Source organism: Hippocampus bargibanti, linkage group LG08 (genome assembly GCF_051943395.1).
Source record: "Hippocampus bargibanti isolate YZ-2025 linkage group LG08, ASM5194339v1, whole genome shotgun sequence".
Lineage (NCBI taxonomy): Eukaryota > Metazoa > Chordata > Actinopteri > Syngnathiformes > Syngnathidae > Hippocampus > Hippocampus bargibanti.
The window spans coordinates 390039-408754 of NC_142741.1; the positions used below are offsets into that span (position 1 = coordinate 390039).

The following is an 18716-nucleotide window of genomic DNA, read 5'->3' on the forward strand; positions in this document are numbered from 1 at the left end:
AGTGTAACAGACATTTTTATAATGACGTTATAGACAGTTTTTTTGTACAGTTCCAAACAGGTAAAAACTGCAATTCTTAGTACACAAGGATCTGTGTCAGTCAAAGTTGACAATGTATATATTTCTATATATATATATATATAAAGTAATAATTCATTTCATGTATTCCTTTAGCTATTGGGGGGGGGGAAGAAATAACATTTAACATGGGAATGCAACACATTTCTTATTTTGAAAAAAATCTATACAAATACAAGATTTTGTTTGACATGGATAGAAATAATGATTGATTAAAAGAGGACAGCGTTGTTCAAAAATTCAATGTACCACATTTAGAATGACATTTCAACTCAAAATTAGGCGGATTGTAAATTGCACATCGTGGATCAGTTGGCAAAAGAAACAAGGAGGGTGGGGTTGCCATATACCATAGCTTCCTTCAACTGTTAAAGCGCCGTATGAATCAATATGAATTACGGGGTGGTTGACAAGGCAAATTATTCAATGGCAGCAGGTAAAATAGCGATGACATCATTCCTCTGCGGTTTTGGTCCATCTTTTAAGAACTGAATCCCAAAAAACGAGACAATAAAGGGCGGGGAGGGGGGGCGTAATTTCTACACTTGTTTCATGCGGTCAAAACTCACCCTGAGTTTTTAGGCAAATTTGGCAATCATCACCAAAGATGGTTAAAAAAAACATCTTCAAAGTCTTTACCAAAAAAAAAAAAAAAATGTTCTCCCAAAAAAGTGTTTAAAAAGTGTTGCCTCTAGCTGCAAACTGGAAATTATGTTGCCAACATCAATATCTGTTCAAAACAATTGAACTCATTCACTGCCATTCACGAATTGAACATATGATGCAGAGCGCCATTCCCAAATGTGTTCGGGTTTTGCTTTTTCATGCTTGGGTGTCGATAAAGCGCTGGCCACGGCCTCTGGCAATATTTTTTTTCTTTTCCACAAGGGGGTAGCATTTCCCTTTTTGTCCATGTTAGCGCTTCGTTCCAGCTTCAGCTGTTGTTAAAACGCTATACTATATCAATATGTATTGCATTGTATTTCGGACACGCGCCCTCATTTCAAGCTCATATAACTCCAGACCCATATCATTTAGGAATGAACTCTTTTTTTTTAACGAAAGAAGAGAGTCCAAGATTTCTTCTGCTGCATTGAAATGTTTATGTTGTCCTAAAATTCTTGCGGTATGTGTGAAAATGACAAAAGCCCTGGCGCTGGAGTGGCCCCATTTTTGCACATGGTCTGGCAGTGAATGAGTTCCAAACTGGTGATTGTTTCCACCCCAAAAAATTGCAGTGTGAATTGCTTGAACGGAAGGAAGCATGCTGACTGTTGGGGAAAAGGAGAAAAATAAAAAGCAAAAAACATCAATATTTTTCCATGAAAGACAGGAAAGGGGTTGACTTTGGGAGCTTATTTTTCACTTGAAGGAAAAAGTGGACCAAAAAAAACCATGGAGAAAATTGATTGAGGACACCCTACAACTACACTATATGGTAGAAAATAAGGCATTTCCTTGTGTAATGACTGCAACGTCTCTTTCTGTTCTTCCTGCCACGACCTAGCAAAGCTGGACAAGACTTTCTCTTTGAATGGTAAAAGATAGATATCATTTTACTGTTCAAAGCTGGAATTAAAAATGCAGGTGGGGCTACGGGAGAATGGCGCCAGGCGAGCCGGTGCGTCAAATCACTCCATGACTTGGCCGGCCGATAAAGTGGTGACGAGCTGCAGGGGGATCTCGGCGTTAGCCAAGATGTCCTGAGCGTTGTTGGAACCCTGCTGGATGTTGGTGAGAATGAGGGTGGCGCCGCCCGGCGTGGTGATCAGGCTGTCCGACGACCCCGCCGACGACTCCACTGACGTCACCATGGCGTTGCTGCCGCCGCCCGAGTTCACGGCTTTTTTGTTCTGGTGGGTTTTGATGTGCTTGGCAAGGTGGTCGCTCCTCATGAAGCGCTTGGAACATTCGGGGCAGACGAACTTCTTCTCGCCTGCCAAACAATTGAAACAATTCAAAAATCACATACCGGGAGATACGCGGCAGCTAAAAAAAGTCTGATCAAAAAAAATAAAACAGTCTTTTGTTCTAGTACGCTTTTTCTGCCACCCAAAAAAAAAAAAAATAAAGTAATCATAATAATAACAATCGAATAATAAAGTACTACTACGAAAAATGATAATAAACTAGTCATAAAGTACTACTACTAATAATAAATTAATAATAAAGTACTACTACTCCTAATACTAAACTACTACCTGCAGTAATAATAAATAATAATAAAAAACTAATAATAAAGTACTACTACTAGTACGAATAATAAATTACCACCACTACTAACAACAACAATAATAATAATAATAAATACATGAATAAATAAGGGCGGCCCCGTAGTCGAGTGGCGACTTCACAGTGCAAAAGTCGTGAATTCAAGACCCGGTCCGGCCTCCCTGTGTGGGATTTGCATGGGTTTTCTCCGGGTACTCCGGTTTCCTCCCACATTCCAAATACGTGCGCGGCAGGCTGACGGAACACTCAGAATTTGTCCCTCAATGTGAGAGTGATTGGTTGTTTGTCTGTGTAATGCCCTGCGATTGGCTGGCAACCAGCTCAGGGTGTCCCCCACCGAGTGGCCGAAGACGGCTGGGATAGGCTCCAGCAACCCCCCGCGACCCTTATGAGGATGAAGCGCTCTGGAAAATGGATGGATGGGTTCACATAGCAGGAGATACACAGTGGCTATAACAAATCTGATTACAAAAATAATAATTCTGTTGTTCAAGTAGGCTTTTTCTGCCACCCCAAAAAAAAAAAAAAAGATAATAAACTTAAATTAATTATTATTATTATTTTTTTTTTCATATGGTAGCATAAGGGATGTGGGTATATATTTTTTTGTTTCAGCTGCAGGGAATTTAGAGCAGTATCGCAAAAAGTAAACAAGCACTTTGTGACTCTTCCGTTCAAAGCCAAGGACAATTTCAAACTCTTGGGTTTTCTGGGAATCGGTCTCAGGGGTTGGACGGCGTAGCCTCTGCCAAGGAGGTTAAGACACACCCGACTCGAGATGTCAATTAGTTATGACACGCCAGCGGCAAATGATCACGTTACATTAATTGTTCAATCAATGCTGCGGGTAATTTAGTGTGACTGTCGTGAAACTATGTCGGATGAAAAGAAAAAAAAAACTATGTAATTTATTGTACTTTTTTTAAATTACCGTATTTTCCAGTGTATAAGGAGCACCAGAAAGCTTTGATTTTCTTCAAAAAATGACCCTGCGCCTTATACGCAGGTGCGCCTTATATATATAGAAAATAGACCATTCATTGGTGGTGCGCCTTATACATCAAAAAAAGTTTGCAAAGACAGCATTCGTTGGGGGCGCACTTTATACTCCGGTGCACCTTATATCAGTCTCTGAAATAGTGTTTCCCCGGACGCCCGGGGCGTGCAACTTTTCCGCCGGGCGGACAACTTACAAAACGTCTCTGCCCCGGTGGCCGACAACTTCTTCAAGAAAAAAAATCAATAAATGAATAAAAACGGAAGATTTTTTTCCCCAAATCAAACATTTGCTTTATTTAATAAAGCAAACATTTTGAAATCAGAATAAATGATTGTGATTTAGAAATCTTCATTCGGTTTGGAAATGTCTGAATTTTGGTTCATTTGGCAATTTGCATACTTGGCACGGCAGCCAATCAGAAGCCTGCTTTGTGCTTCCGTCTTTCCCGAGCGTTATAAGGTCGTGCATTTTCCAAAGTAGATGCACAGAACCTCAGCCCCAGAAGAAAGCTTCAAAAGACGCTAACAAAATTGATGAGGCTACAAAACGTAAAGGCACATTATCCCGTAGTACAGTCCTTTTTCCCCTCAATCCATCTCACGTACGAAAAGCACCCCGCCGGCGATTTAGTGGGGCACCTGTGTGTGTTCTCCTATGTCTCTGCAGCTCGTCGCTGCGCGTGAACCTCTTCCCGCAGTACATCCAGGTGCAGACAAAAGGTCGCTCCCCGGAATGCCAGCGCAGGTGCGCTCGCAGGTGCGACGTCTTCCCGTAGACTTTGCCGCAGCCCGTGATATGGCAGACGTGCTGCTTCTTCTTGCCCACGCCGGATCCCCTGAGGAAAGCCACCGGGGTACAATTAGCATTCTGCTTAGAAAATGGCGGCAGATATATATATATATATTTTTTTTTTGTGCTCGTGTACTCACCTCCCACCAGAATCTTTACAATTGGGACAAGTGCAGGCCACCCTCCGTAGCCTCTTGCCCCCGACGCCGATATAATCCTCGTCCTCCACCAGCCTGACCTGAAGGTGGGACAGATCGCTGGTGTTTAGGGTGGAATCGGAGCTCAGCTGCCACTCTCCCGAATCCGGTTCCTCTTTGATCCGGATGTCTGTAGAGTGCAGAAAAGCCTCAGTTGGTGTCATATCGCTGGGAGGTAAAAATGGATGACATCGTGGGAATAACTACTTCAAATCTTGTTTTCCAAATGGAGAAAATAACTCATTCCCTGCCATTCTTGAATTAATTTGGAAATTGAAAAGCATGACGTGGAGCGCAATTCCCAAATTTGTTCAGCTTTTGTTTTTTTTCTTTTTAGCGGGGGTGTGTTTCAAGCTTCGGTCAGACCTCTGGCAAAGTTTTCCCTCCCGCAAAAGGGGCAGCATTTAGCTTTTGTACAGCCGCCCCCATTTCAAGCTCAGATAACTCAGGACCAATATAACTTAGGGAATTAAGTCTTATTTTCTGATGATTAAATGAGCCAAACTCACTCAGAATCATGTATAAGGCGCACCCCCAATAAATGGTGTACAGACGCTCCCCAACTTACAAACGAGATACATTCCGAACGGTCGTTTGTAAGTTGCTTCAGTGCTATATTTTGTATGGAATGTATACAGGTATACGTTCAGTATGTATACAAGTATGTTTAAGGCTTGTATAAGTAATCTGTATTGGTTTGTACTGAAAAACAAACAATTTGTGAAATACATGCTCTATCAAGATATGTACGTGTACAACTGGAGAGAAGACTACATACGTTCCTCCAAAAATGTTCGTACGTAGCGTTGTTTGTAACTCAAATGTTCGTAAGTAGGGCAGCGTCTGTATTTTCAACTTCCTCGTTCAGTGATTGACTTCAGCTTCAGCGAATGACAAACGTTTTACAAATATAATGACAGTAGTTGCGAGACCTGTTGTGGCTCTATATGACTTTTCGGTCATCTTTGTAAGAAAATCAAGGATTTTACACGGGAAAATACCCACAGAAAAGCATTGCACATCTTTTCATTGTCATAATCACACCGCCTGCAATTAACGCAAGCGTACCTCTTGGCATGTCAGCATTTCCTTGCTGTTGTTGTGCCACCGAGTTGACCGTCACCGTTTGTAGGTTGGGCATCTGCCCGGTGTTGACGCCGACCGGATTGGAAGCCAACGAGAGGGTCTGGACCGGAGTCAGAGTAATCTGCTGAGGGACAGTGGTGGGAAGCTGAAGGTTTTGCAGGTTCTGGACACCTTGCACCTGGAAGGTCTGCCACTGGATCTGGCCCGTCGGGGTCACAGTCTGTGCTTGGATGATGAAGGTCCCAGGGTTAATCAGCTGAAGGTTCTGTCCGCCCGTAGCCACCGACTGGACCGCCTGCCCGTTGGCGGGCTGCAGCTGGACGACGGGTGGAGCAGAGGTCGCCTGAATGTTTGACTCGTGAGTCTGTTGAACGAAGCTCTGTCGGAGTCCGGCGTCGGACTGCGGCGGCGGCAACGGGGCGTCGCTCGTCGGATTGTGTAGCTGCGAGGAAGACGCGGGCACAAAAAGCTCAGCGTTGGCATCGTTCGCCGGTAGCGTTTGAGAGAGGTCCTCCTCGGTATTCTCCCGACTCCCGGCGCCACTGCCCGCTTGATCCGCCATGATTAATTGGCCGTCAGCGGTGACGCCCGTCGCTATAGTCTGCGCTCCGGATAGGCCGAGCGCGTCCAAGTCTATGCTGTTAATGGGAACAAAGGTGATGTTCCCCGGCAAACCCACGGGGACATTAGAGACAACTTGAGCCTGGTGGTTGAACGCAGAGTTGCCAAGAGAAAGCCCCTGGATGGGCTGCATAGTCGCAGTCTGTGAGATGAGGCTCTGCTGGTTGGTAAGGATGCTGGCGGCGGATGTGACGCAAAGACCCTGAGCGCCGTCGGGCAAGATCTGAATCTGTCCCGCCGCATCCTGACTCAGAGTCGCTCCTTCCATGCCGAAGCTTAGTTGACCGTCTGCAGTCTGAATCTGAGGAATGACTTGGTACTGAATGTTAGGCACTGAATTGGAAGAGGCGGCGTCGCTTCCCGACGACACAAAAATCGGCTGACTCTGCAAACTCTGGAGGGGAAGAACGTATTGTCCGTTTGATGCTAATATTCCTTGGCCTTGGATCTGGATCATGTCACGGTCATCTTTGGCGGTCACGGCGGGGGCTAACACCTCCCATTTGTCAGACACCGGAAGCTGTGGCGATGTCTGCTCTGTTGCCTAAGACAGAAAATGGAGGGTGTTACAGACACGCAAATCCCCGCAATATATCAGAGCCACCTAAATCGGCGCATTGCGGGCCAATTACGGCCTGCGATGTAAGATTCTTCAAGACAGCAGATTATCGCTGTCTGCCATTTGCTCTTGCTTGTTTCTTTTGCAAGCTCCTACCTTGAAAGCGATGAGTGGAATGACATTCATCCAGGTATTTATTTTGAAACTTGGGCAAAAATACACATTGAAATCAAAATGGACATGCAAGGGACAGGAAATCAACTTTTTTTGGGACATGCGATACTTTTCTTTTTTTTCTTCTTTTCTGCCCCCTCCACCTCATGTCAAGTTGTCATGTCTGCGTTTGCCAAGCATTCGATTGGAGATGAAGTCAATTGTGGATGTGACGGACGGACGGACGGTGTGATCATTCTAAGAGATCTACCAGAGGTGCCGACTTACCACAGCAGGGCCAGCACCTCTGTCCACCTCTGATGCCGCTGAGCCAACCTTAGAGCAGGTGGTCGCAAGCAGGTCGAGGGATGACGACTCAACGTCCTACCCATCATGTACAAGTTTAAGGGAGGGGGAGACATTGAATGGCCGTTAATGTGGGCCAAAAATGGACAAAAGTGACGCGTCACACAAGTTTTTTTGGGAGGGGAGCGAGGTTGCTTCTGTTGAGCCCCTCAGACACCATTCACGTCAAGTTTACATCTGATGGAGATTTTCAGGCGGTCTCTTCGCCCGTGGCCGACAAAGAAGGCGGGATTTTTGTTGCGAGGTCTGAGGGGTTCAAAACACCCTCCAACTTTGCAACCGAGATTGCAAGCGAAAGCCCACCCCCCCAAAAAAAGAATAAAAAGAATAGCACAAAGGAATGTTCACCTGATTGCCCGTGCCGTCTTCATGTTGCAAAAAGTTGCTCTGGTTGCTGTTGACGTCCAAAGCAGCCATTTCTTGGGCTTTCGTGGGCTGCTCTGGCGCTGCGAAGGACAACATATGAGTTTGGACGGAGCTAGCCCGAGCTAAACAAAGCAAATGAAGGGCGTAGCGGCGAACCACGCCGAGCTTTCATTCGCTTACAAAAAGTCGTTAAACCTGCGCGGAAGGAGTTTGTGTCAAAAATGCGCTCGCTCGTGTAGCTGAAAGCGGAGCCGTAGCGGCTATCTCGCTCGCTGATTAGCCGTATCCGAGCTAGCCTGCTAGCAAGCTAATTTAGCCCGAGGATGCCTTTCTGCCTGTTAGCTCGTTAGCATTATGTGGCTGAGGAATAGGATGAGAAATGACATACCGGTCATGGCGCGACTTGCCGTTAAATGGAGAGTTGTGACAGCTACCACCAACCCGACATGACCGACAGATAGTTCTTGTCAGCAACCGCTTAGAAATGAGTGATAAGTGTCAAGATGAGTTTCTATTTTGATTGACTGGCGGTAAGCAACACAAAGGGTGGGGCCTGCGCTGTCGACTGGAGCGTTGGCGTCCGAGAGCGGAAGTCCCGCCCTGCTAGCCCTACAAAGCACTTGATTGGCGGACACGGTTTATGAGTTCGTCGCGATCAAATCAATCATTCTGTGACAGATGTGTTCCTCTTCTGCATTTTGTCATTGACACTAAGATTATGATCGTTACTGTTTGACTTGTGAGTGGACGCGATTTTGAAAATGAAAATAAATTCAAAGCTGATAATTCAACTCACGTGGATGATGAAAAAAAAGCGTCCAATGCTTGTAAGTGTTTCCAATCAGCAGGACAAGTACGTTGTTTACACGCCAACTCAAATAAGAACATAACTACGTACTGTATTTTTTTCCAAACCTTTATTGATCAGAGGTACATTATTTACAATATAGTTATAATCTCATTACAAACTACCAAACAAAATTAACAAAAGTGGATAGGCACGGTTTAATGTAGCTTCTCTGAGCAATTGTTCCCTGCTTATTACTGTGTCACCAGCAAAAAGGCTGAAAATTTATTTTAATCCATTCATAATCTGAACTGCTGAATTGTGTTTTGAAACATTCAGAACATTTAAAATAATTTGAAAACTGGTTCGGAATCAAAACAGTCAAAATAATTGAGCCAAATAAAATGTACAAAATCCACATCTATCCTACCCATCAATTGGGTTAGGAAATACAGGACTATTTGTTCACGTTTGAGTAAATGATGAACGTGTATGATCGGATTTCTTCAACTATGTGACCATTTCGATGTGAATACGACATTTACAATTTAAACGTGGGATGTATGCATGCATAGAGAAACGTGATCGTGAAATGATAAACTTGATGGGCTTCACCTTCAAAGCACTCGTGCACAGAAAATGGCGAGAATCCAATAGCATGAGCAACTGCATCTTTTTTTTTTGTGCCTGTCTGTCTGTGATGCTATCAGGACTCCGTTTCCGATTTTTGTTTTGTTTTGTTTTGTGGTGGTGTCTCAGTTCCTCCGAGTGCAATGCCAGCGGTGAGGCTATTTCTCTCAACCTTCAATTCAAAGTTGGCCCATTACAGCCAGAGTACAAAAGCACTTTTCCGTGCACTCAGGAGCTCACAGCAGTGAATGGTGGATATTTCCAATCACTTCACTGTCAATCCAAGTGTCAGGTAAACACAGACCGTTGGCAACAGCTTTAGAAAAAAAAAACCTTTCAGCTATATCTGTCTTACTCCAGGAGATTTCGGAAAGGAAAACAATTTGCAAGTACTTCAATGTTAAAGAGACCGCGATCTGATATCCTAAAAGCTGGCAAAATCACAGTGCCACACATCAGTCTGACAAATTTCACTTCAAAAAAAAATACAATAAAAAACGGAAGACAGAGATTTTGTTGTCGTTGAGACACACAGGGGGAGAGATACAGTGGCTGACATTCACATCATCATATTAACAATTGCTGTCACCGTAGCCACTCACGGGTTGTGAGTGGCCCCACAGAGAAAGTATCCTGCTGGAGGCACCACGAGGGCCACTGGAAATTGGAATTTGAGGGAAACAGACAAAATTGGCACAGCGAGAATATCCGAGGGGACAGACAACAAAACATACAGCCACGGAAACAGAAACGACATATCAAAGCCTACAAGAAAACCATCAACTGTAGTATTGTACCATATTTTCCCACGTGTAAGGCGCATCTCCAATGAATGGTGTATTTACAAACATAAGGCGCACCTTATACCAATGAATGAAAAAAAACGTTTTCCAAATATAATATATACATTTCTATATATTTTTTTCAATATATAAGGCATACCCACATTATAAACTGAAATAGATAGAAGAAAATCAAGGCTGTTGGGCCTTATACCCCGGAAAATACGCTACGTGGAATAAAAACAAATATGTCAGACAATAATACATACAGAAAAAAACCTTTTTGAACTTTTGTACACAAAAAGGACAAATTAGGCTTTCATTTTTGCACTTGCACATTTTTGCACTAACCCACGAGACATTTGCTATAAATAGCGTATTTTCTGGAATATAAGGCGCACCTTCAACAAATGCCGTATTTAAAAACCTTTTGCATACATAAGGTGCACCACATTATAAGGGGAACCTTCAATGAATGACACATGTTAAGGTTTTCCATACATAAGGCCGTTCAGGGTGCCCCCCGGCTAGTGCCCGAAGACGGCTGGGATGAAGCGGATTTTGTGTCTCCAACGAAGTTCCGTCGACGTCCGCTCCTCTAAAACTATTCCTTAAACATCAATCACAATGAAGTCTGCCATCCACAATAAATAACATGAAAAAAAAGTTCCCAGCGATTGAATTACACCAGCATGAATATTTATTTATTCATCATAATGACTCTTTGTTTAAAGATCTTTGGGTGGATTATTTAGCAAAGCGCTCTGTGTTGGCTTTTCTCTCCCTTTGATGAAAGGGTGTTTTTAAAAGGGAGCGTTCCACTTTGCGGTGGTTTTGCTTTGATGGCGCGTCGGGCCAGAGTGGCACCGTTTGATTGATGGCGTTGACGGATCATATCTACTGAGGGAGAACTTGTCATATTTCTGCTTGGCTCCGGCGGAACCTTTTGCTCATTTTCGGCGGCGGCAATGCATATTCAATGTTCAATGTGAATGGAAATTAGACCCCTGTGTTGGTCCTCCGAAATGTTGGATTTTTTGATCAGGGGCTCATGAAGATGTTCAAACTAATGCTGAGCGATTGCCTTATAGACCAGAAAATACGCAATGTCATTATACAAAAAATAAACCAATAAAACCCCACACATGAACAAGTGCCGCATCCCAAAGACAACAGTGCCATTTAATGTGGTACGAATGCCATCATCAATCATCAATCATCATCATCATCATCATCATCGACATCAGTCTTGTCTCAAGTCTCCATTGAGGTCTCCCGGACGGGGTGCATGGTTTCAATCAGAAAGGACTCATGTAAAAACGTCACATTGACACATGGAAGCCCGCGTATGTTATTGGCGGCAGTTTCCCTACAAAGACTTTGTGAGGTCTGCGACGTGAACTTCTTGAAAAAAAAAGAAAAAAAGAAATAAAACGGAGACGAGTAGCGGAAGCCGCCAAACAGAGACAAGTCGAACGCTATTGACGACACGACACGTAAGCCGACTTTCAGCCACAATAAACAACAACCTATATTTTAGCACTGATCTTGAACCCCGATGACTATAATCTTGCTTATTTCCATGACAAACACAATCCTCCAAGATGTAGTGCAACCCTCGCCAGAAATCTGGATATATGCAATACTATTTCGGGAAAAAAGAGCATTTGATTCCATCTTTATTTTCTGCTGCCCTCAAAAGGGCATTTTTGTCGTCGTCCCCCCCCCCCGAGCTTTAATGGTTGCGGGAGATGTGGCAAAGCGCGGCTGATCTAGTGCTCTTTGTGCTGACTCCCGCTGAGAATGCAATCTTACGTTGGCGGCGGCCGTTCCATTCCATCAACATAAACGCCTCAAAAACACTCACACAAAGTATTGGGGGACGACGAGGGAGAAGAAAAAAATATATATTACTTCAACACAAATCATTCTCTGGTGGTACTTTTCAGGCTGCTCTGAATATTATATAAAAATATAGAAGACGGGGAGGATTATTATCTTATTGCGCATTTGAGAAGACTTTAAGTTGGAAGGTATATTGATTTTTGTTTCAGCTTTTTTTTCTCCCAACTTTTGACATCCGAACTGCAAATATACTTTTAGGGAAGTAAATTCCACAAATGAAATACCAGCCATAAACTGAGTGTGCGCAAATGCTTTTATGTGATATATGCCATCTAGTGGCGAGTTAGTTTATTACAACTTAAATGGGCCTAAAGTGGTAGGATGTTTTTACACATTGTCCAAATTGCAAGGGTTCCATTTTGTAGCGTTTCAGCCGTCTAATTTATGTGTAAGTGTACAACCCATTTATTCATTTACAAATTAATTAATTTATGAATTCCTTTCTATCTATTTATTAATCTTTTTACCTATGCACTTATTTATATACAGTAAAGTCTCGTTATATGGATAGTACTGTTTATTACGATACTATTTCTATGAACGCAAGGAGAAAATTGACATGGCGCAGGATCGGATATATCGATAGTCCGCTTATATTGATATTTTTTCCAACTCCTGAGAATATCGATATAACGACACTTTACTGTATTTATGTATGTATTTATTTTAAGGCTGTACTTTTTTTTAATGCATTAGTTTGAGGTGTGGGGACAAGGCTGATGCTCTCTTCGTCAGGAAGACTCTTTCCATCATTCATCAATCATAGCTCAGCGAAGAATTCCAAAAGGTCACCTCCATCACTTCACAAGTGACAGTTGAAAATGACCACTTTCTTGGCATCCTGCTTTTGCGGCCGCCCGTCAAATAAAAAATAAAAATAAAAAAAAAAACAACCTCCAAAACCTCCACAGCATCCGTTAACAATTAATGACAATGGTCCCCTCGGCGCCGCAGTCAACGTCAGCGGTGTCTTTTAAATTCTCTAATCAGCGTTGGGCAGAGGCGCTATCACGGCGGCCATGCCGCTTCGCCACTCCATACAGACATCCCAAAACACATCCAGGTTGCTTTTGTCAAATGTTTTCTTGAGTGTAGACATCTGGCCTACTGTAAAACACGTATTATCCGCGCAAGTGGGGAAAGGAGCAGGTGGCATTGTCCCCGCTGTCAGCTGTGGCAGGCGTGATGGAGATTAATGAAGTATCGGGAGAGTAATATGCTCGGGGGCCGATCCTCGTCTTAAATAGCAAAGCTGTCAAAGACTTGAGTGAAGAGAGGGAGTTCATCCTGCAGGACGTCAAACAGAAAGCGCGCCGGCGTCATTGTCAGACTTGCGCTGACGCCAAGTCGCGAAATTCCAGGCTGCATTTGGCAAAGTCAATTTGAAAACGTCTCCATCTTAAACGCTTATCTGCGCCTACCGCGTGAAATAAGATGACAAGCAAAACTGTACAAAGTTCAAAGAGGGAAAAAAAGACGAGTAGAACGCGATATGTCCAGCTATTCACGCACACGCATTTGATCGGTTTCAAGGGCTGGATGTTTACGCGACGGACACCGAGGCTGACCAATCAGCGCGCGGCTACGCTGAAACGTTGCCAACACGTTCAAGTCCCGATCCGTCGAGCTCGCTTACGATTGGCTGCGTCGGTAAGGTGAGGAGCGTCTGTATTGCAATAATTGAAAGTAATAGTGGAAAGCTAGCGTCTGGTCCATTTTCTTTCCAATAGTAACTCCATTTTTATGTATTTTTCTGGAGTCTCGTCAAACACACGCATGGAAGGATACGCGGCCACCATGTTTTGTTGGAGGGACGCCTAAATTCCCAGTGAGAGACTAATCCTCTCTTTTGCCCATTCAAGTCTGGCGCGCGCCAAGCACGAAATGTTAAAACGCCTTTGATTGCGGCTGCCATCAAACTTGCAAAGGAAACAGGCTCCAACATTTCCTTTGTGTACTGTAAGTATTTGTCCCCCCTTTTCCCGACAAACTCTAAATAATTGACTTGAAGTGCTAATAGGATGCATTCGGATTCTGAACAGCGTGCAATTAATTAGAAGAATCAATGTCCCTTTAAAGGCTCAGGGGACCATTTAATCCAAGGCTCAATACGGGCCAGAAACAGTGGTTGGGGGGGGGGGGGGGGGGGTGACTAAGAAAAAAAAAAAAAAAAAAAAAAAAAAAAAAATCAATGTCTATTTGCCATTCCTAAGTATGTATTAAAGCAGACACGTCGAACCGGTTCATTTGCACTTGAAAGCAGCCATCTGGAGCAGCAAGCTTGGCTTAGGCAGATATGATGACTAATAATGTGATACCCCCCCCACACCCCCCCACACATTCAGGACGCCTATTCCCACAACTGGCATTAAATAGCCTTTAATGCCACAATAAGAAATGTTCTTATGAGGCCCAGAGAGGGATCAGCGAAAGAGAGGGAGCGCCGTGAGGACCCGACACTCAGATCGCCACCTTGGACAACAATGGCGCAACTCCCACTGGGCAAGACGCCTTTTCCTCTTTGTTTGCGGCTTAGGGAGCGTGCAGACAATATCATGTCATTGCATTAAATATCTATTCATTCATTCATTTATTTGTGAAGTAGTTTATGAATTGATTCATTCATTTATCTATTTCTCAATTTATTTATCTATGTACTCATTTATTTGTTTATTTCTTCATTTGTTTATACATTAATTAATTTATTCATTCATATATCTATTTTTCCATTTATTTATCTATGCCTTTATCAATGCATTTATTCCGTCATTTATGTATTTATTCATTTATTTATTTACATGTTTATTCATCTATTTATTTATGTCTGAATGAATAAATGTATGAATTATTCACGCATTTATCCATCTGTGTATAAGGCGCAGAGTCATCTTTTGAAGAAAATGAAGGCTTTTGGGTGCGCCTTATGCGGTAAAGTGACACTATAAAGCAAGCGAAACAACACCAATGATATGCTTTGACGATTTTCCCAAACAATTGGCAAAATTGCATGAAACAAGCCACATCATTTGCCACTTATGCGCGAAAGCGCGCCTATTTACGGCGGATTTAACTTGCCGCTTGCCGGCCGGGACTTTGGGATTGCGAGCTCAACGGCACGCCGTTGATGAAACGATGAGAAGGCCTGCGCTGAGCTTCTTGCGGCCGGAAGTGATAAAGAGATGCGCGGCTGGAGGACGACGCTCGTGTTTAGGAGCCGGCGCCGCAGTACGTGCGCTAATTTCCTCCCCCGAGTAAAGGCCCGACCGACTGTCGTACCGTACCTTGACTGATCACGGCAGAATTCCTTTCCTCTCTTTAATATCCAGGAATGAAGCCCTTCTCCCAAGTCCGTGCGAGTCGTTCCCGTGTGGCCTCGGTACCTTCCTGTGGCCGAGCAAAGTGAGGGCAAAAGACAAATTGCGTGGATTTCGAAAAGATGGATGACATGGCCTGGAGGAGATAGCGTTCGATGAGGCGATAAATGTCGTGAGCGCTGTTCTCGCTGTTGGAATCTATAAAAACACTCACGTTTGTTTTCGGGGCTGCGGTCCCGATGCCCGGATAGCATTTTGACTCGGTCGAGCATTGCCGCTGGCAGCGCGGACGCCGATAAGCTTTGCTATCAGCGCCTCCCGCTTCCCATTCCTCGCCGCGATTGATTTCCGCCCCAGTAATCTTGTCTCTGTCGTGGCTCGATGCCGGCCGGGCTCACTGGTCAGAAGGGCGACAAGAGTCGGCGGTGCAGTGAGAGGCGCAGACAGTTTCGACCTGCAGCTCTCGATAGTGTTTGGTCATTCACATCAAATTCAAGAAGGTCTCACCGAGTCACATGAAAGGATCAAGTTTTACAGTATGTCGTCAACAAGTAGAGCAGCGACGCAGCTTTGGACCTGAACGCAGTTTGGCTTTACATTTACGGAGCGCGACGATGGGGAATGTTCAATGCCACGTTTGCATTGGGGGAGCAATGGAAGTTACCGCGTCAAATTGACGGCAACGGAAGTTACCGGATGCCTCACTGTGTGGTAGCAGAACCTCCTCACTAAACTTTAACACAGCTCAATAAATTGCTAGACTCCGTTTTTTTTTTTAAATCAGAGGCAAATGAACTTTTTCTCAATTATTTGTTTGCATTAAGTTTTCATCATTACAATATTTTTACAGTGTCGGTAAAAAAATGTCAATAAAAAAAAGAAGCAGATGGGAAGAGAGATGGAGAGAGAGAGACAGAGAGACACAGAGAGACCGAGACACTGAGACCAGACAGAGAGATCCAAAAGACTGAGAGACCAAGAAAAACAGACAGACAGACAGACGCAGACAAACCGAGACAGACGGACCGAGAGGCAGATAGACAGACCGATTTAGATTGATAGCTATAGATATATAGAGATATGTGTAGGCCATTTGGAGGCCAAAATACCAAACGAGGGGGAAAAATAACTCAGCAAGAGTGAGAACCGTAAAGCGCAGCCAAGTGGCCGCTGCCCCACCGCAATATACAGTAAAGTCTCGTTATATCGATATTGGATATATCGATAGTCCCGGTTATATCGATATTTTTTCGGACTCCCTTGAATATCGATATAACGAGACTTTACTGTAATTCCCACATAAAAAGACACCGCAGGTCCTTTTCAAAAACGGTTTCCACCCGAGTCCTCTTCAAAACCTACTGGACGACTGATGTTCAATTTAAATGCGTGGAAATCAAGCTGCCCACCGAAGACAAAGGAGCCTAACGAGGGACGTACGTGGCTGCCGGGTGTCACCGGGAGCGGTCGGTCAAGCCCTCCGTCAAGCCCTCCTGCGCTGCGCTGCCCCCCGTTTGTTTGCGTCCGTGCTCAGGAACTGTTGAACGCTTTTAATGAAGCGTCTAATCAGGCCGGGGTCAACATATTTCATGCCGCAACAACGATGCGTCTCGAATGGTGCTAATCCGTCACCAATCTCACTGACTGAGCGCTCGCCACTTTAACTACTATTAATCAGCATCAAGGTTAGTCGGCGTAGGCAGGGGGAAAGGGATAAAAGGGGGGCATTTTTAGATATATGGTATATTACAAGAGATGCAAATTGTTCTCATTAAAAGCAACGCTGCTAGATAATGGCCACCTCCATCCTGCCTAATAAGGCATGCGAAAGACCTCATGTGAGCGAATGGAGTTTTTACAGCGCCAGATATATCGGCTTCACTCGCGCCTACCTGACTAAATGCCCCAAGAAGCAACTTTGGCTGGTGCTAATCCGCGACGTCGCTTTCAAGTGATTCTTAACAATAAATAAGGGCGCCATCGGTCACGATGCGGGAAGAGCTAACAGGCTGATGGAGGTTTTTTTGGAACGGGACAAAGGCTCCGGCGCAAAATGAAATCACTCATCAGAGCGCGGAGGAGATGCCAACATTGAACTGATTTCCAAACTACAACTCATTGACATCACTCGCTGGGACGCATTTTGTCACGTACATGCGTCACACCGACATGATCTTTAAAAAATTTAATTGCGCTCATTCTTACAACACTTTTGGGAGGAGATTAACACTATGAATATTCAAAAAAAATGTATTAAAATGTTTTTCATGAATAAAAAATAATTTGCTTAAAATAAAATGGATATATATTTTAATAAAAACTGTATATATATAATTTGTTTTAATAAAAAAAATATTTTTTTAAATCATCATGTTAATCTCTTCCATAAAAATATTGATATAATACTGAGAATAATATAATGATGGAAAAAAATTATATATATATATATATATATATACAATATAAAAAATTATATATACATATATATAAATACATACGTAGATATTCATTCTTTTTTTTCCTTTCCGCATTGCACCAAATAGTATTCTTTATATTTTTTTCTTCTATTATTATATTTTAGCTAGATATTTTCTATTATTTATAGTATTAATATTTAAATGAATAAAACTCGTTATATATACAGTAAAGTCTTGTTACATCGATATCGGTTATATGGATAGTACTGCTTATTACGATACTATTTCTATGAACGCAAGGAGAAAATTGACATGCCGCAGGATCGGATATATTGATAGTCCCGGTTATATCGATATTTTTTCCGACTCCCGAGAATATCGATATAACGAGACTTTACTGTATATATATATACAGTATATGCATTTTAAATAATGAAAAAAAAATATTTTTTTCATTTCCCCCAAAGCAACACCTGTATTGATGCGTGGCGCTGCGATCCCACAATACAAAGCTCTCATCCGTCCTTCCGTCTGTCTGTCTGTCTGTCCAGGCTGCGTACACTGAGACACAGAGGGAGGAGGAGCCCCCAGCCAGAGGAATGAAAAGCGACATCAATTTTGCCAGCGACATCCTCCGTCACACAGATTAGGCCGGCACAATGCGTCGGGCTCCTTATCTCGGGCGGCAGGAGGAGGGCAGGCAGATCTGCGCGGGATGGAAACATTCTGCCGGACGTAATGGGCAAAATCAATTGTCGCCCTCCTCAATCAATGCGGCCCCCACTTTCAGTGTTCAGCGGCTCACCGGTAATTGAAGTGATCCCGGCCGGGCCCGTAACGAGCGCCTCAAAGCGCCACCGCGACAAAGTTGAGAGCGCGCGCGTGATATCAGCGAGGCTGCCAGCAGGGCGGAACGCGCCGCACGGCTTTGTGAGCTCCCTTACAATCTGTGGCGGGGAGGCCAGGGCGCACTTGGGCACGCGGCCCGTGCAACGGACCTCGCCGTGTCCGGCGCCGAACGAGTACTCCGGGCGCGAGGCGGCGGCGTTAGCCCTCGCCGCCGGAGAAGACACACTTTAGCCACAATCGGCTGTCGCTGTATTTCTTTCTGGCCTCTGATGGCAACACGCGACGGCGGCAAGGCTTCCATTCATTCTCATGGAAAGCCATTAAAGGACAACCGACACAGATTCCAAAGACAAAGATTCCAGCGCATATCGCTCGATTTGACCTTCTAAGACTCGCGCTGAATATTCAGGAAGTCTTGTTTTCCAGTTGATGACCATGCCCTAAGTGACGTCACGGAGGGAACGCGACACACAATGCATTTTGGGTACTTTTTTCGTCTAAACACACAGTGTTATTAGAAGGGAAACGACATGAATAACGCCATGGTGAATCGTTGTGTGTCGCAGTCAATTGCGGTAACACGCA

At 44.0% G+C, this 18716-nt stretch overlaps 1 protein-coding gene and 1 long non-coding RNA gene across 7 annotated transcripts in view; both read right to left on the reverse strand.

The window, feature by feature from the left end:
- Positions 1-2: 2 nt before the first annotated feature.
- sp3a (sp3a transcription factor) lies at positions 3-8012 on the reverse strand. Of its 2 annotated transcripts, XM_089003130.1 has the most exons (7): positions 7836-8012; positions 7430-7527; positions 7004-7099; positions 5365-6547; positions 4240-4426; positions 3949-4145; positions 3-2014 (listed from the first exon to the last, which is right to left on the reverse strand). In XM_089003130.1, exons 1-7 carry the CDS (start codon positions 7840-7842, stop codon positions 1710-1712), a joined length of 2073 nt encoding a protein of 690 aa, XP_088859256.1. In that variant the 5' UTR covers positions 7843-8012; the 3' UTR covers positions 3-1709. The 2 variants fall into 2 exon arrangements, with proteins under 2 accessions (XP_088859256.1, XP_088859257.1); XM_089003131.1 differs by lacking the exon at positions 7004-7099.
- A 347-nt stretch (positions 8013-8359) lies between these two features.
- The window catches only part of LOC148894188 (uncharacterized), a 40314-nt gene continuing 29957 nt past the window's right edge, over positions 8360-18716 (reverse strand). For 3 of the 5 annotated variants that reach the window (XR_016115887.1, XR_016115884.1, XR_016115885.1), the window contains 3 exons: positions 15080-15262; positions 14833-14935; positions 8360-12838 (listed from right to left, as the gene is read on the reverse strand). This is a non-coding gene — a long non-coding RNA (uncharacterized LOC148894188). Of the gene's footprint in view, positions 12839-14832; positions 15002-15079; positions 15263-18716 lie in introns of all 5 variants that reach the window. The other 2 variants (XR_016115888.1, XR_016115886.1) reach the window with 2 other exon arrangements.

Excerpts from the sequence above, each read along its gene's own strand:
- sp3a (XM_089003130.1), bottom strand. Across the intron at positions 7,100-7,429 it reads AAGACGGCACGGGCAATCAG|GACGTTGAGTCGTCATCCCT; the intron begins GTGAACATTCCT and ends CATGATGGGTAG. Across the intron at positions 2,015-3,948 it reads ACATAGGAGAACACACACAG|GCGAGAAGAAGTTCGTCTGC; the intron begins GTGCCCCACTAA and ends ATTGTTTGGCAG.